The sequence below is a fragment of the Argopecten irradians genome, chromosome 11 (genome assembly GCF_041381155.1).
Source record: "Argopecten irradians isolate NY chromosome 11, Ai_NY, whole genome shotgun sequence".
Lineage (NCBI taxonomy): Eukaryota > Metazoa > Mollusca > Bivalvia > Pectinida > Pectinidae > Argopecten > Argopecten irradians.
This window is the reverse complement of record NC_091144.1, coordinates 8483403-8502352: the sequence shown is the minus strand read 5'-3', so window position 1 is coordinate 8502352 and position 18950 is coordinate 8483403. Positions and strand designations below refer to the sequence as shown.

General features: G+C 36.0%; 2 protein-coding genes across 2 annotated transcripts in view; both read left to right on the top strand.

Annotated features, from left to right (window-relative positions):
- The window catches only part of LOC138334685 (transforming growth factor beta regulator 1-like), a 43704-nt gene extending 39507 nt beyond the window's left edge, over positions 1-4197 (top strand). Inside the window, exons 9-10 of the mRNA XM_069283351.1 lie at positions 1485-1708; positions 2063-4197. Of these exons, the coding sequence (XP_069139452.1) occupies positions 1485-1708; positions 2063-2181 (343 nt within the window). The 3' untranslated portion in view covers positions 2182-4197. The remainder of the gene's footprint in view (positions 1-1484; positions 1709-2062) is intronic.
- A 10327-nt stretch (positions 4198-14524) lies between these two features.
- LOC138335712 (uncharacterized) overlaps positions 14525-18950 on the top strand; it is a 68226-nt gene continuing 63800 nt past the window's right edge. Inside the window, exons 1-6 of the mRNA XM_069284872.1 lie at positions 14525-14528; positions 14989-15019; positions 15707-15815; positions 17038-17125; positions 17519-17625; positions 18175-18298. Of these exons, the coding sequence (XP_069140973.1) occupies positions 14525-14528; positions 14989-15019; positions 15707-15815; positions 17038-17125; positions 17519-17625; positions 18175-18298 (463 nt within the window). The remainder of the gene's footprint in view (positions 14529-14988; positions 15020-15706; positions 15816-17037; positions 17126-17518; positions 17626-18174; positions 18299-18950) is intronic.

Sequence of the window (18950 nt, the reverse complement as noted above, 5' to 3'; positions counted from 1 at the left end):
ATTAAGTTACTCGGTAAGTGATGCTATTTGAGCCTGTTATTACATTATCAAGTTACTTGATAAGTTTGATTCTATTTGGGCCTGTTATTACATTATTATCGGTCATGATCTAGTTACTCATTTCAAGTTACTCGGTAAGTGATTCTATTTGGGCCTGTTATTACATTATTAAGTTACTTGGTAAGTGATTCTATTTGGGCCTGTTATTACATTATCAAGTTACTCGATAAGTGTTTCTATTTGGGCCTGTTATTACATTATCAAGTTACTTGGTAAGTGTGATTCTATTTGGGCCTGTTATCACATTATTAAGTTACTCGGTAAGTGATTCTATTTGAGCCTGTTATTACATTATTAAGTTACTCGGTAAGTGATGCTATTTTGGCGCCTGTTATACATTATTAAGTTACTTGGTAAGTGATGCTATTTGAGCCTGTTATTACATTATTAAGTTACTCGGTAAGTGATGCTATTTGAGCCTGTTATTACATTATTAAGTTACTCAGTAAGTGATGCTATTTGGGCCTGTTATTACATTATTAAGTTACTCGGTAAGTGATGCTATTTGGGCCTGTTATTACATTATTAAGTTACTCGGTAAGTGATGCTATTTGAGCCTGTTATTACATTATTAAGTTACTCGTAAGTGATGCTATTTGGGCCTGTTATTACATATTGTTATACAATTAAGTTACTGTAAGTGATGCTATTTGGGCCTGTTATTACATTATTAAGTTACTCAGTAAGTGTTTCTATTTGAGCCTGTTATTACATTATTAAGTTACTTGGTAAGTGATTCTATTTGAGCCTGTTATTACATTATTAAGTTACTCGGTAAGTGATTCTATTTGGGCGTGTTATTACATTATTAAGTTACTCGGTAAGTGATGCTATTTGGGCCTGTTATTACAATATTAAGTTACTCGGTAAGTGATGCTATTTGGGCCTGTTATTTCATTATTAAGTTACTTTATAAGTTTGATTCTATTTGGGCCTGTTATTACAATATTAAGTTACTTGGTAAGTGATGCTATTTGGGCCTGTTATTAACAATATTAAGTTACTCGGTAAGTGATGCTATTTGGGCCTGTTATAACAATATTAAGTTACTCGGTAAGTGATGCTATTTGGGCCTGTTATTTCATTATTAAGTTACTTGGTAAGTGATGTTATTTGAGCCTGTTATTACATTATCAAGTTACTCAGTAAGTGATGATATTTAAGCCTGTTATTACATTATCAAGTTACTCAGTAAGTGATTCTATTTAAGCCTGTTATTACATTATTAAGTTACTTGGTAAGTGATTCTATTTGGGCCTGTTATTACATTATTAAGTTACTTGGTAAGTGATTCTATTTGAGCCTGTTATTACATTATCAAGTTATTCAGTAAGTGATTCTATTTGGGCCTGATTGATAGCTTTAGATTTGCTTCTAAACTGATGTTGTTGCTTTGTTTATGTGTATGCTATTCTTACCTTTAGAGGAAACAACATGCTGGACTTGGTTGGTAAAGGAGCAGAATTCTTTGGTCTATCACATCCTGTTGTTCAGAACTTAATACAAAGCTGTCCAGGCTCCAAACGTTGCACAGGATACAAATGGGTCAAGTTTGAGATCAACAAAATGGAAAGTGTAGAAAACCTGGTGACTGACGCAACCAATGATCCGTCAATTAGCTTTGAAGCGTTCAAACTCTTGTCAAAAGGTAAATAGCTTCAGTTAAACATCACAGCAGTCAGTCTCACTACATCAATAATCCTTCAATCAGCTTTGAGGCATTCAAACTCTTATAAAAAGGTAACTAGCTTCACATAAACATCACAGCAGCCAGTCTCACTACATCGAAGAAACATGTTCATGATATAAAGTATTGCATATGAAACAATCAACTAATTTCTTTCGTTTATCAAAATTGTTGAATTTGTCTGGCAACGACTTAAGAAGTACAGTAGTCCCATGTTATACCACCACATTTTGTCCAGAATTGGTCCAGCAACAAATTCAGAAGTGAATGGCTATCATTGCATATAAATATGATGACTTATCATTACTGCTGCAGGTGGTCTGGTACCTGGGAAGGCGACATCCTTATTAGAGACCTCTACCAGTCTAAGGTCTTTACTGACCAGCAAACCCAATACAGGTGGTAACAAGGCACCAAGTGGTACTGTGGGGTGAGATCAAACGTAACCAACAGTGGAGATTCAACATCAACAAGAATACAGCCCCCAGTGGTAATATAGATAAAGACTGGATCAACTGTGGAGATTCAACATCAATAAAGATACAGCCCCCAGTGGTAATATAGACAAAGACTGGATCAACTGTGGAGATTCAACATCAATAAAGATATAGCCCCCAGTGGTAATATAGACAAAGACTGGATCAACTGTGGAGATTCAACATCAATAAAGATACAGCCCCAGTGGTAATATAGACAAAGACTGGATAAACTGTTGAGATTCAACATCAACAAGAATACAGCCCCCAGTGGTAATATAGACAAAGACTGAGTGGATCAACAGTGGAGATTCAACATCTACAGGAATACAGACCCCAGTGGACTGGATAAACAGTGGAGATTCAACATCAACAAGAATACAGCCCCCAGTGGTAATAGACAAAGACTGGATAAACTGTGGAGATTCAATACAACAAGGATACAGCCCCCAGTGGTAATATAGACAAAGACTAGATAAACTGTGGAGATTCAATACAACAAGGATACAGCCCCCAGTGGTAATATAGACAAAGACTGGATAAACTTTGGAGATTCAATACAACAAGGATACAGCCCCCAGTGGTAATATAGACAAAGACTGAGTGGATCAACAGTGGAGATTCAACATCTACAGGAATACAGACCCCAGTGGTAATATAGACAAAGACTGATAAACAGTGGAGATTCAACATCTAAAGGAATACAGCCCCCAGTGGTAATATAGACAAAGACGATAAACAGTGGAGATTCAATACAACAAGAATACAGCCCCCAGTGGTAATATAGACAAAGACGATAAACAGTGGAGATTCAACATCTACAGGAATACAGCCCCCAGTGGTAATATAGACAAAGACTGAGTGGATAAACAGTGGAGATTCAACATCTACAGGAATACAGCCCCCAGTGGTAATATAGACAAAGACTGAGTGGATCAACAGTGGAGATTCAACATCTACAGGAATACAGCCCCCAGTGGTAATATAGACAAAGACTGGATAAACTGTGGAGATTCAACATCTACAGGAATACAGCCCCCAGTGGTAATATAGACAAAGACTGAGTGGATCAACAGTGGAGATTCAACATCTACAGGAATACAGCCCCCAGTGGTAATATAGACAAAGACTGAGTGGATCAACAGTGGAGATTCAACATCTAAAGGAATACAGACCCCAGTGGTAATATAGACATAGACTGGATCAACTGTTGAGATTCAACATCAACAAGAATACAGCCCCCAGTGGTAATATAGACAAAGACTGGATCAACTGTTGAGATTCAACATCTACAGGAATACAGCCCCCAGTGGTAATATAGACAAAGACTGGATCAACTGTGGAGATTCAACATCCACAAGAATACAGCACTCAGTGGTAATATAGGACAAGACTGTTTGGATAAACTATGTGGAGATAATACATAAACAAGAACAAGTGAAATCATGATCAATACAAGCTGGAAAACTGTGCCCATTGCTAATGTTGGGATGTATAATCTTACACAATATGGAGGTTTATCATACTGTGGCCAGTGATATTGTGGTCAGGAGCGAAACTGTATCTTATTTAAATGTCAAGAGTTTAAACTGATAGACAAATTTCATCCGAGCTGAAAAAATACCCAGTGATATCATCTACCGAGTCTTAATATGGGCATATAAAAGTAAATGTTATACTGATTAATAATTATAAGTCAAGTAAAACGGATGTTGGCCAGTGGTATTGAGATACATGTATGATAAATTGATACAGAGTGTTCTAAACTGTTCTTCAAAACTGAGTATGTCATAGACAATGTATGCCAAGATTATTATGCAACATATATGCATCTTCTTCGGGTTAAAAGGTTTGTGCTATCTGTGAAAATTCCCTTATCTACCAGAATGGAAGTAAATACTGGACAGGTCAACCTGTACCTGTACTGGCTAGTTTTGTCACTAAATGTGTTAAATAAAATTAAACCGGACACAATTTTCTTGTTTTTGAATCTAATTGTGGTGAGAACATTTAAATGTTGGTACATAGTGGCAGTATTTGGAAGTAGTTTTTCTGGCTCCAGTTTTAGTCAATATTCCTCAACCCCTAAGAATACTGCTAACATACATTAAACTGATAAATATACTGTAATCATACAGTAAAACCTGCTCTAATGGCTGCCTGTATATAACTACCACCTGTCCATAACGACCGGTTTTTAGTCAACATGTTTCGTCCGTTGTCATCCGTCATGTGTTAACTTTTCACATTTTGAACTTCTTCTCAAGTTCTACCTGTGTGATTTAGCTGGAACTGGCATGAAATGATCCTGACATGGTCCTGATCATGACCAAGTGTTGTTATATTTCGGGTCGATGAGAAAAACAAGATGGACAACACAGCCGCCATCTTGAATAGACATTATGAACTTCTTCTCAAGTTGACAATGTTCTACCTGTGTGATTTAGTTGAAACTTTCATGAAATTATTCTGACATATGATGGTCCTGACCAAGTGTTGTTATTTTTCGGGTTGATCCGAAATCCAAGATGGCCGCCACAATCGCCATCATGAAAACACATTTTTAACTTCTTCTCAAGTTCTTTAAAGATGCTCCACCGCTGATAAATGGTATTTTTTTCTCTATCAAAAACACGAGCAGAAGATCTAGAATTGGTATTTTTCTTCAGTTGCAAAAGTTACTTACCCTTCACTGTTACCACCACTGAAAAGTTTGAGCTTCCCATTTCACTTCAAGATAAAAAAAAAAACTTAAATATTGAAAATAATTGCATCCAAAAAAAATCCGTGGCACTATTTCCTATATGGCATGAAGTACTAAGTGCACATGCACCAAAAGTAAAAGAAATGATCTTATACACTGTATATATTTTTCTGTGCTAATTAGACATATATGTAAAATCTCAACTATGCTCTGTCAGCAGTGGAGCATCTTTAAGTGTGATTTGGCTGAAACTTGCATGAAATGATCCATCTTCCCTTGCAGAAATATAAGGCCTCTGGCACACAGTTGCAGCAATGTTTCAGCAATATTGCTGCAATACATGTATACTTTTTGTATGGAAATGAGTTTGCCGCACACACTTGCTGCACCATAGCCGCACATACTTGTCACACTAAAGCAGCACACACATTTGCCGCAACAAAGCCGCACATACTTGTGGCACCATAGCCGTTAGCTTCCTGCATGGTTTATATTTAAACAAGTACAAAGGTATATATAGAAAAGATTGGAAAAATCACAAGAGTCATTCTTTTGATTCTTGTACATGTATTATGCAATGACCTTTTGAATTCATTTGTTACTGAAATTGGTCTTTATCTTGATCAAGAATTACCTTGTCAGCATCACATGAAAATTATTGTTCCAGGAAACATGAATTGAATAATGCTATATATACATGCACATTAAAGTGTTTGTGACATAAAATGACTATAAGCCAATAAAAACAATTATATTGCTTATAAACTTATCAAATCCAATGAAACTATCAGACTACATCCACTTGTAATTTATCATAAATTCAATGAAAGAAGTTTCCATTACCTCACCACGACCTCTTGAATCAATGTTTGAATTGAGGTCTACTAATTTTAACCTTTAGCAAAGGAGTACCCATAATTCTAAGTTATACTGCGACAATATAGCACAATATTGCAATATTGCTGCAACCTTCCTAAAGTTTTCTGTGTAGGATGCTTCTAGTACAATTTTCGGCACTATTGCTGCACACAGGTTTTTGAAGAAAAGTTTCTTGCACGAAAGCTGCAATATTGCAGCAATATAGCTGTAACAAAGTACTAGTGCGGCAATAGTGCCAGAACGGTGCGGCTAGCTGCACTAACCTGCTAAATTGCTGCAGTAACTTGCTGCATACAGATCAGGGTGCCGCAATATAGCTGCTCTATTGCAGCAATATTGCTGCACACTAAAGCTTTCTGTCAGGGTTGAAAACAAATTTTGATACCAGTGTAACTGGTACAATTTGGCTAAACCTTGTCTAAAATGATCCTGATATGATCTTGACAAATTAAAGTGTTGTTACATCTCTAGTTGATCCCAAATCAAAGATGACTACCATGACACAATATCTAATTAATTTCCTATATGACTTTTGCCAAGGAAGTCAGATGACTGTTTAGGCCCTTGGGCCTCTTGTTAAACTCCCCATGCATTTTTAGTCCAACACCATCAATACTTGTTACTGCTATATCTCAGAAAGTACTGAAGGCATTGTTCTCAAATTCCATATGTAGGTTCCCCTAGGACCCTAATTGTGCATTTGGCCGCCAAGCAGCCATCTTGGATTTTGATAGTTAATGTTTGTTATGGCTATTTCTCAGAGTCAAGAATGGATCATTCTCAAATTTCATATGTAGGTTCCCCTAGGGCCCTTGTTGTGCATATTGCATTTTTGGACCGATCAGTGAACAAGATGGCCGACAGGCCACCATCTTGGATTTTGATTGTTGAAGTTTGTTACCGCTATTTCTCAGAAAGTGCTGAAGAGATCTGTCTCAAATTTCATATCCAGGTTCCCCTAGGGTCTTAGTTTTGCATATTGCATTTTGGGACTGCACAGTGACCAAGATGGCCGACATCTTGTGTTTTGATAGTTGAAGATCACTACCACTATATCTTAGAAAGTACTGAAGCAATCAGTCTCAAATTTTATATGTCGTATGTTTGAAAAAGTTTGAAAAGCAGAGAAAAAATCCCTCTTTCCATTGTCAGACATAGATCATTCTGGGATTTCTTGTTTCTTTATATTTATAATGTGGATAACGGCCAGTCATTTTCGCCCCGCCAAAGTTGTCTAACGACCGCAGTCGCTGAGATCAAACATTTGAGTACTGATTACAGTGTGTGTGAAGTAGCGTACCTTTGACCTCTGTACTTATTTTAGCGCAGTCAAATTTTAAGTGCAAATTCGACCAGTGTATACGGAAAAATGTAAATTATGATTTATTAGCGCAGATATAGTGCAATTCAGTGGTTCAATATATGTATACTGTTACGTTCTAGTACCAAAATACCCTTTATTTGAAATAGCGCTTCAAAGACAGTGTGAAAAGTGCTAAAATAAGTATGTTTACAGAAATCACAAGGGAAATAAGTCATTCATGAAACTACATTTTTGTGCATTTCTGCTTAATTACAGAAATATAGGATCTTAAACGAATGTTCATTTCATAGGAGATTTTATGAATTCTAAGAAGATTTAATTTTTGCAAGCCTTTGCAAGTAAAAATTAAAACTTTGAGACAAGTTTCATGAAATCTCATATGAAGTAAACACTCATTTAAGATACTAAATATCACATAACTACAAAAACCTACATTTTGAAGAATCCTATGTCAAAATGTATTTCGAAAATCCAGTGGTCGTTGCCATTTTGTCCTGCTATCCTCAAAATCCTGATATCACGTCATTTTTCCGGACGTCATTTTATTGTTTCTGTCTTGACGTTACAAACGAATTTCCAGCCAATGAAAATCGTTCCAGGTCATATTACCCTAGTGACATATGGAAAATATTACAAAGGCGAAATCACTAGATATCAGGCAGATTATATAATAAAAGACTATATAGATCAGATACAAGTACCCTATTGTATATATTTCGTATACCCTCACAAAACTTGAAGAAACAAATTTAAAGTCAACAGGACACCATCAAACCTGCAATAGTAGTTGTTGTACGTGTATTTAATTTATTGTATTGTTGTTAACATTGTATTTTCCACAAGAGAATAACACAAGTCTAAACTTTTATTATCATTTCATTGTCATGCAAACCATTTTAAATTCATAACAAACATACATGTTCATGTATCTCCACACTTCTTCCTAAATATCACTCATCATACACACACAAACCATCAATGACACTCATATCAAAATATCTATATATTAAAGGGACAATTCAGTGAGGCTAACTCTGTGAGAGATTCGAGTTGTTCTTGACAAAAAATTCTTTACTACACTGAAAAGGGCCAGGGTTCAGTATACAAGACATCCGACCACTGTGTAATGGGCGACAGTAAGAGAGTTTGAACATTTCACTACAGTGGGCTTTTCTGACATCACAATACATGTAACACCAACTTATCTAATTTCTATGAGAATTGGTTTGTTTCCGATATATGTGCAAATTTTAATGTACTCTTAGACTGAATTGTCCCTTAATATGTATAATAAGTACACCAATATTGAAGTAAATTAAATTCTGTGATATTGTTTGAATTTGCATATTTTACATACATTTGTACTGACACATATATATACATGACCATTGTAGGCTTGTTTTAGAATTGGTACCGTATATCTTTACTTCTCATCTTCTTTTGACTGATTGAAGTGAATAGTCGGGCAAAGAAAACCAGTCTAAATGCGGTCATTGGCCTTCCAAAAGTTCTCACATATCAATACGACGGTAAAGTTCTGCTTAGTTTCCCAGTTCTGACCATTAAAGTAAAGAAAAGTTGAAAGCATTGAAAGCGAGGCTGTGTGGAAATGTAACCACGGACATAGTGAGCCGGGAGGACGTTTTAGAATTCACAAACTTTAAATCAATTTCTTCGTACGCAGACAGATTTTGACGAGAGATTTTATTTTTCCATTTCATAAGAAATTATACTGGATACATTCACACCATTTTTACCGACTTTAGCCATCCTTGCCCGACTGTTCACTTTAAAATTTTTACTACCTTGACTGGAAATATTAATAAAATTACCAATATATCGCTTTGAGAGACAGTACAGACAACAGTGCCAGGTGAAATGTTCCACTAAACTGCCTCAGCAGCTGGAGAGACCCACATTTTCCAAGAGTTCACTAATTTATCATCAACATTATAAATACAGTTTGGTGTTTGACAGAACCTCTCACCACCTTAACCTCTTGTTGTTAGCCAGGAATATATCTTTGTATATGCTAGTTCCAAATGATGATTATTTCTGTAGATCATATTTGAATGACATCTTGCACCAAGTTCATGATTCTCCTGGTAAGAAGCTACTACTATTATTCACACCAAAAGATGATGTCACAATTAGTCAATTATGGAAAGGTGGGACTAAACTGTGAATTGTACTGTACCCATGTCATTTTGATATGGCCTGACAAGTTAGTATACCATATCACTCTATATGTCATTATTGTAAACAATTAAAACAGCACATCCACTTTACAGCATATTTAAACTATTTTCATCTTCACCAAGTTCCTCTAACAATTCTTTTTTAAGAGCAATTAAACGCTCTCGATAAATGCGTGTCTGTAGGTGTTGCCAGCCAAGCATTGATCCAAAAGTAAATAAACCAAATCCATAGCGTAAATGCATCAGTCGATAGCTTCTGTTAGCTTGTCCTTTGAATGTAGCTTGTACTCCAAAGAGTAATGTGACGATACTTCCGACCAGTCCTAAAACACAAAGAAATGTGCAACATTAGTTAATAAGCAATTCTTTAATTTCTTAAACTGAATATGTGACACTATGTACCATATTTTGCAATTATCTGGAACAAGAGATGTGGTTGGAAATGTATATGTTAAGTGTTATGTCATCTGTAGCTATATATAGATATGGTGGCCAAAATATGTCATAAATAGATCTGTCAGCACAGAGCATGATATAATATTATCGTAGATGTAAGTATCAACTTGAAATTTGAAATATACCTGGATCAATTCCTTTATCTATTTCAGCACAAGTAACATAAAAATTGCACTGAAATAACCCTCCCCACGTACGCTGCTGTGCAAAATATGCCAGAGCCCTGATGCCTATAATCATCATCATTGATGGACAGCATCATTATAAAGAAGAAGAAGATAACGATACCATGAATGTGTAGCAGGATTGAAGTAAATGTATATAGCTCAGTCGGTTGAGTATTTGGCAAGTTTTCAGAGGTCCTGGGTTTGATTCCCGGTGGTCTCTGCCTAGCCACTACATTTTCCCTAGCTACTGTAATGTTACAAACCGGTTGGGCACGACCATGCATATGGGGGAACAGTTACCCATTTGAGTAACAGTTACCTGTTTGAGTAATCACTAAGTTACCCAAATGAGGAATATTGTGTAAGAAAAATGCATGAAGCTGTTTTAAACTTTTTTTTATCAAAAAAGGGCGTAATAATTTTGACATGGCACAAATAATTACCATCATCATCTTCATTCCATATATACAATACACATAAGTGGTGTGATTTGTGAATTTTACTTTAATATGCATATACTTGGTATTTGTTTATTTTCTATGACATCTACATGCTTGAAATAAAAAGAATAAATAAAACATTAAATTTATAACACAATATGACATTAGTTGTTAATATTTTTAGCCCACCATCATCAGATGGTGGGCTATTCAAATCGCCTTTCGTCCGTGGTCCGTCGTCCGTCCGTCCGTCCGTCCGTCCGTCCGTCCGTCCGTTAACAATTCTTGTTACCGCTATTTCTCAGAAAGTACAGAAGGGATCTTTCTCAAATTTCATATTTAGGTTCCTCTAGGACCCTAGTTGTGCATATTGCATTTTGGGACCGATCGGTGAACAAGATGGCTGACAGGCGGCCATCTTGGTTTTTGATAGTTAAAGTTTGTTACCGCTATTTCTCAAAAAGTGCTGAAGGGATCTTTCTCAAATTTCTTATACAGGTTCCCCTAGGACCCTAGTTGTGCATATTGTATTTTGGGACCGATCGGTGAACAAGATGGCCGACAGGCGGCCATCTTGGATTTTGATAGTTAAAGTTTGTTACCGCTATTTCTCAAATTGTGAAGAAGGGATCTTTCTCAAATTTCATATACAGTTTCCCCTAGGACCCTAGTTGTGCATATTGTATTTTGAGACTGATCGGTCAACAAGATGGCCGAAAGGCAGCCATCTTGGATTTTGATAGTTAAAGTTTGTTACCGCTATTTCTCAAAAAGTGCTGAAGAGATCTTTCTCAAATGTCTTCTACAGGTTCCCCTAGGACCCTAGTTGTGTATATTGTATTTGCGGACCGATCGGTCAACAAGATGGCCGACAGGCGGCCATCTTGGATTTTGATAGTTAAAGTTTGTTACCGCTATTTCTCAAAAAGTGATGAAGGGATCTTTCTCAAATTTCATATACAGGTTCCCCTAGGACCCTAGTTGTGCATATTGCATTTTGGGACCGATCAGTGAACAAGATTGCTGACAGGCGGCCATCTTGGATTTTGATAGTTAAAGTTTGTTATCACTTTTTCTCAAAAAGTGCTAAAGGGATCGTCTCAAATTTCATATACAGGTTCCCCTAGGACCCTAGTTGTGCATATTGTATTTTTGGACCGATCGGTATACAAGATGACCGACCGATGGCCATCTTGGATTATGATAGTTAAAGTTTGTTATCGCTATTTCTCAGCGAGTACTGAAGGGATCTTTCTCAAATTCCATGCATAGTTTCCCCTTGTACCCTTGTTGTGCATAGTACCTTTTAGGACTAATCCATAATGCCTTTCGGGACTGATCGGTAAACAAGATGGCCAACCGGCCGCCACCTTAGATTTCATTGTTGTAGTTTGTTACCACTATTTCTTAGAAAGTACTATAGCGATCTGTCTCAAATTTTATATGTAGTGTGTTTGAAAAAGTTTGAAAAGCCGGGAAAAGATCCCTCTTTCCATTGTCAGTCATAGATCATTCTTTGGTGGGCGCCAAGATCCCTCTGGGATCTCTTGTTAGAAAACATATTAAGATTATTGTTAATAATACACTAATCATCATCTTCGGCATACTTTATTCAAAATAAATTAGATAAATAATTTGCATAACACAGGTTGTCTTATGTTTTCCCTCCTTGACTATCAATCTTCTCTGATCACTCTGAAAATGGTGATTTTACCTTTTTCGGTCGCCACATGAACTGCCTTAAATCAATTATATCCAATGCAATGAGACAACTGCATTTATTATAACGCTGTAAGGCAATTCTGCAAGATCAGCTTACATTGTTAATTTACATTGAACATATACATGCACAGTATGGTACCTTATTTATATCTCCTTTCCTATTTTCAATATACCTTGATGACTTGGAATCTTATCTGGCGGAAAAAGAATGTTAATTGTCTGACAACTATTGACAAATTATTTACAGATAATATTGAAATGTATCCCAAACTTTTATCATTTTATATGGCGATGACACTGTTCTACAACAAATGTTAAACAGATTTGAATAATATTGCATTACATTATTGCATTACATGGAAATTATTATCTAATATATCAGAAAGATAAAAGTTGTAATATTCTCAAAACGTAAATTGGCCCAACAACACCAGTTTACGTTATGGGATATAGAATTATTTTGATAAGAAGGGTATACATATCTATGTATATTTTTTAACATTAATGGTAGCGTTTTTAAAGAAAAGGAAAAAACTGCTGAACAAACAATAAAATCAGTGTCTACTATTTTTAAGAAACAAAGGAATGTATCCCTTCCTGTTGATTTTAAACTGAAAATATTTTAGTCACTTGTAATGCCAGTTTTATTATACTCATCAGAAGTATGGGGATTTGAAAATACAAATATTGTAGAAAAAAATCATTTGTAATTTCCTCAAGTTAAAAAAGTGTATAAAACAATTCATGGTTTATGGCGAGCTAACAAGATACCCAATTGATATTGGAATAAAATGTAGAATAATTACTTTTTGGCATAATGTATACTTAACATGAAAATAGACCATACGTTTTTAGCTCGCCTATTCGAAGAATAGGGGGAGCTAATGTTGTCACCCCGGCGTCGGCGTCGGCGTCAGCGTTGGCGTCCCATTTCACGGTAAAGTTTTTGAGCAAGCTTCTGTTTCGTCAATTGTTTAAGCTTAAGTCATCATAAATGTTTATGATTTTATTTTCCTAATGTGTATGGATGCTGAACGTGATAATACAACCAATTTGGGGCCCTTTAGGTTTTTTTTAGTCTGTTAATTTGTCATACTTCCATGTTTAAATAGTAAATACTTGAACAACAACTTCTTCTGAATAGGCGAGCTTTACCGTTCTCCGACAGCTCTTGTTTAAATGGCTGTAAGATGTTTAAGATATTTTATCATAGCTAGTTTAAATCATGTTTGGATATATCAATCAACTTGCTGTTTTACAAAAGACTAATTACAAAAACTTGTTAAAAGTAGACCAATTGACCAGTTTATTCAGAAATGGTATGACTATATTGATAAGTCTTCTTGAGGACTGACATATTCTATATTTAAGACATTTTGGCATAGAAAAATATGCCTCTTGTCTGTCTCTGCTGCAAAACAATACTTGTTAACTGATACTTTGGTCCCAGGAACTTAATGAGAATAGCAATTCAGAATGGATATTTTAATTGACATCAAATTAACAAGGAAAAGGTTAAAGATGCTATAAAGTCATTTGGCATATAACACCATAGGAAATATTAGAATGGGCTCCTAAGAGTATAGTATATGTTTCTTATTTAACACCTTGGTGTCCAAGGAATCCTCAAAAGTCCAAACTGGAAGGAACACTAGCAAACTTTATTTCTTATTGTCCAAAAAAATGTTGACTTTAGAAATATATCCTCCAATCATTGAGACCGAGCCATTTAGTACTTTCAGTACTTTGATATACCTCTAGAGTTAGGAACACTTGTAGGTGGTTAGTTGGCTCCGTAAGGTGTTAGGCTTTGTTTAGGGAACGTGGTAATCACACAGGACTTAGCTAATTAGGCCTAATGTTTGGCCATAGTTAATCTTGGATACATTGTAACTGCTTCGGCACTTATATCTCTTATTGTTATCTGTTGTAACGGGCACTATTGTGAATCTTCTATGTAATACTTAATCTACTTGTCTTTTATATAATAAATAGTTATTTGTACCTGTATTTACCTAGTTGAGTTATTGGATTAGTGTCAGTGCTTCCGCTACATCCTAGAGATCGAACCTGTTGAGATACAGGCCTGTAACCTGTGGAGGAAACGGGATCCGGAGAGGATTTGTGACGACTGTGGACTCTGTTGTATACTAAAAATACTATACGATCACGATTTGGGACTTATACATATAACGGGAGCTACAGTCGGATCGCCCCTCCGGGTCTCTTGAGGAAAACCCTCCCTATTACACACATAATGTTGTTTTAAAAATTATCAAAAAAGGCGTCATAATTTTTAGAATGCCTTTCAACTAATCAAATTTTGTTGTGTCACTTTGCTGGAAGATGGTGTTTACCATTGACTACAGTGTATAGCCATCAGGGAATTTAGTACAAATATCAAAAGTGAGATGGGCAATATCGACTAGCCCGCTAAAACTGACCATAATCACGGGCTCAAAATTCTAACTGATTGCCTGTTTATGGTCAGCTACCTACTGCTCTTGAAAAGCCGGGGATTGTAGTACAAATCTGGCGACAGCGATTGTAGGACTTCTGTAGGTTTAATTGGGGCCAAAGAGGTCTTGATAGTTAAAAGAAAACAATTGGCACTCACTTTAATACATGTCGCATCCCAACTCATCACATTAATGATGCTATGTCCTTAGTTATGTTCGAGACGTCCTAGAATCAATGTTTGGATAGCCATCTTTGAAGACTGAAAGTTAATTTTAACACCCAATCAGACAGCTGAGCTCGATTTCCGCTGAAATTCGGCGATTCTGATTGGCAGTTAAAATTAAACTTTTGGTCTTCAAAGATGGCTATTGAAACACTGATTCTTGGACGTCTTGAACATAACTAGGGACATGAGCCTGCGATTATGGTCAGACTGGGCACAGGGGGTTTGTATCATATATCAAGATCTTGACTCTTGATCACTTTTATTTTAGGTTATCATTGCAAATCCCTGTGGATTGGTTAGCTAATCCATGACACCTTGCACAATCTTCAATCAGTTGATGTCCTCAATACTGAATAGAATAATGTAATGGGAGCGTATTGGACTGGAATGTTAGGATTGTCAGTCCTTTCTTGTCTGTTTCATTCTAGAGAATGATGTTCTATTGTTTTCTTGATTTATTGTGTGGTAGATGCTAGGAGTTTCTGTCATTGGTACATTTGTTAGTACAGTATGTATATTTGTTATTGTGCTCTTCTAAGTCTTCACTTCAGTGATCTGTTTATGTATCTTTCACCCTGATTCAGGGGGAATATCATGAGAACAGGTCTTATCTAGGGTGTGTTTCCTATTGATGGTCACACCAATTAACTCAGTTGCCAATCCCCAACTGTTGGTCAGTGGCCGTAGTACACGTCGTGGGTGGTGTTTATCGGTCAGTTGAACCATGTCTGTATGGAAGCGGAAGTTATGTTTAGTATGTAGGTTAGGTTGTTGTAGCAACGGTTGGTTTCACCTATATATGGTGCGCTGTCCAGACTTAGACCAATCGAGCATATTGTACCAGATGTAGTTTTTTATTGTGATTTAAGTCTTTCTATTACTGTTTATATTTTAATTATCATTACAGTAAACAAATAAAGAATGCCTGGGACTCTACCAGATCAGTCAAGGAGAACATGCAGCAAATGGGCCTAGCTACAGACCCCAACAAAACCCTAAAGATTCCCAAAACGAAGGTAATTATAAGGTTAAAGGTCACTCCTCGCCCAAAAGATACTCGATGCCAAGGACGATCTAGCAACTAATCTCAATTCTGGTTAAACTAAAGGAGTCAAGCAATTGAAGTCGACACAGAGCTGACAAAGACTTCTACAACTTATATTAATTAAGTCAGGGCCTATTCTTTAGTTTGAAAACCTGGACCTGGGGCCTTTTGGGAACTTTTTAAGTCATTAATAGTGAAATGTGGAATCAAATAAGATGCTTATTCAAAGGAAACAATTTGTTTATGAATAAGATACTTTTCTTACAATAAATCATCTTTAATCTTCACATAGACTGTACATAGGAGGGTGTAAGACAGCTCATGCGCTAACCAATTACGTTTCGTGATCAATACATGTGGCGTAACTGTGGCGTGCAATGTAGATGATGTCTTCAATTTTGATGCATAACAATGCTCCTTCATAATGGTGCGACAAAAAAGCTGGAAACAAACTGGAATTTCAGCTTTTTTTTTCTACTAGGTATATGAGAAAAAGAATCTTACATGAGTCTGTCAAGTTGACAGGGATATCTCAACCCTTGTGAAAGATTTTTTGCTGTCAATCCTATGCAAGCCTCGGGTTGACAAGCCAAAATTGACAGACCAATGTTAGATTATGTTAAGTCAATAATATATGTGGCGTAAACGTGACATGCATTGTAGACGATGTCATCAATTTTGATGCATAACATCGTTCTTTCATAATGGTGCGACAAAAAAGCTGGAAACAAACTGGAATTTCACCTTTTTTTTCTACTAAGTATGGGAGAAAAAGAATCTTACATGAGCCTGTCAAGTTGACAGGGATATCTCAACCTTCGTGAAAGATTCTTGCCGTCAACCCTCATGATCAGCTAGCCTCAGGTTGACAAGCCAAAATTGACAGACCCATGTAAAATTCTATTATTCTAATGGAGATGGAATGTTGCTTTAAGATGGTTTCCCGCTCTAACTTGTTATGTTTCATCACCACTGGAGATACTAGTCCCACACACTAAGGTTATGGGGTATCACATAGTACATGAATTAGGCCTATACTGTAAAGTTCCCACATCTGCGATGGCCCTTCCGGGACCCCTAATAAACTAAGAGGTAGGCCTGATGTTTGATATGCTGTTGAACCACTATTATCCTACTATGTTGATTGATAAGGAGATATTGGATGTAATTCTATAACATTTAACTCTTTTCAGGATTCCTTTGTTACAAGTATTCCTGGATCGTCCAAAAAGACAGCAGAGAAACAGGAAGTTACACCTGTTAAACAGCACGTAGCTTTGGGTAATCAGATTTATACAATCAAGTCTTTCTAAATGGATATTCAGTTGATTTTCATGAACTAACTCGAGAACATGATGTTTATTCAGAGTATCTTGGTGGTTTTTAAAGCTTTCACTAAATATCAAAAGTAAACTTTACTTTAATGCTGTTGTAACTAATTAACTTTGAGCTAATAATGCTTGTCGTATATGTATCAAATTGTTGTGATAAATTGATAAATGAAATTCTTCAAAATTTTAATTCAGCTTTCAAAGAATTTTTTATGCAAAGCTGCAATGCCTTTGTACCTGAGATAGCTATCCGTTCTGACTTCTATATCAACTCTTTAGTATAACTCTTCAATACTTTACATACAATGTAGATCAATATGGTGGTGTTTTGACATACTTACAGAATTGGAGGCTGAAGCAAACATTCCTCAGAAACGACGATTACGACTATCAGAACCTGAGACACGCTACTGTATCTACATGATGGAGAAATATGGGGAAGATTATAAGGTGAGGGTCACAGGGTAAAGGTCAAACATTAAATGATGGGATACAACATAGGGTCATTTGTTGTTTGAATTATAAGCAAGGAAAGGATTTTTCCTGAAGTTCTTCTATCATTGAGTTATCCAAAATTGTAACTTCCATGACTTCTGAAAAGGCTACCTAGTTTTAAATGTACAGAGACAATATGTTTGTGATTTATTTGATCAGATTTTGAACTTTGTTTGAATTTGCAATTTTGAAAATCATTTTGAAACAAATTATCATTGGTAAACAGAATTATTATTTTAGACTAGCCATAAATTAAGGCATTCAATTTTCGAATGAATCCTTTTTAACCAAACAAGTTTATAAACAAAATATAACCGTTTTGTTATTGGACTTGTTTAATGCAACAGACCTGAAATATTGGACTAATTAGATCAGGCTAATCAAGTTGTAACTGAGCTGACTCGGACTTGAAAGTTCATCCATTCAGGCTGGGATTTGACTTATAAACCAATTACTTTTACTGAAATATTACAGTAATACAGGCTAAATTTGGTTATTACACAGGCCATGGCACGGGACCTAAAGAATTACTACCAGGACACGCCCAAACAGATAAAGAATAAGATCAAAGCCTTCAAAAGTGTCCCTGAACAGTATGGAGAGTACCTCAAACAGAAAGGAATGACAGGTACGTCGTCATGACAGAAATCAAGGTCAAATTGTCAGCATGAGAGGTCAAGTGTCAGCATCATCTACCCAATCAAATCAATGCTTGTGTAACCTGAAGACTATATTTCTACCAAGATTAACTTTTGATCGGGATGTTGTGGAGAGATTGTCACAAGTTACTTATTTCATAAACATTGAATGATGAGAAAACACAATCGTTTAGACAGCCACAATGGACAGTACTAGTATTACCAATGCTGGCTAGAGTTGAAATGGAAGTGACAGGACTAGAGTCAGAAGACACTATTTTCCTCAAATGAATATACTAGTATTACTAGCCAGGTTGTAAGTGATCTGATTTTACAGGATGAGCGAAGGAAGTCATTAGAAATCACACATCATTACTCTCATAATAAATGATTGTTTCTCCATCTTGCCTGTTATCTGGAAGTGAGCCAGTGTCTATTGACAACTTGTGGATCATTTCCCAGAACAGAAACTCTATCAAATGTTCCTATCTAGATTAATCAATCATCAGAGAGTTTTAAATTATTGAAGATATTTTGCTGTCATCATTATCTGATATTTATCTTTTTTTGTTCCATTTATGTTGTTTGGTAACTGGCCATTTAATAAAGGTATAAGTTAAAGTCTAAATAGGAAAAGGGAGT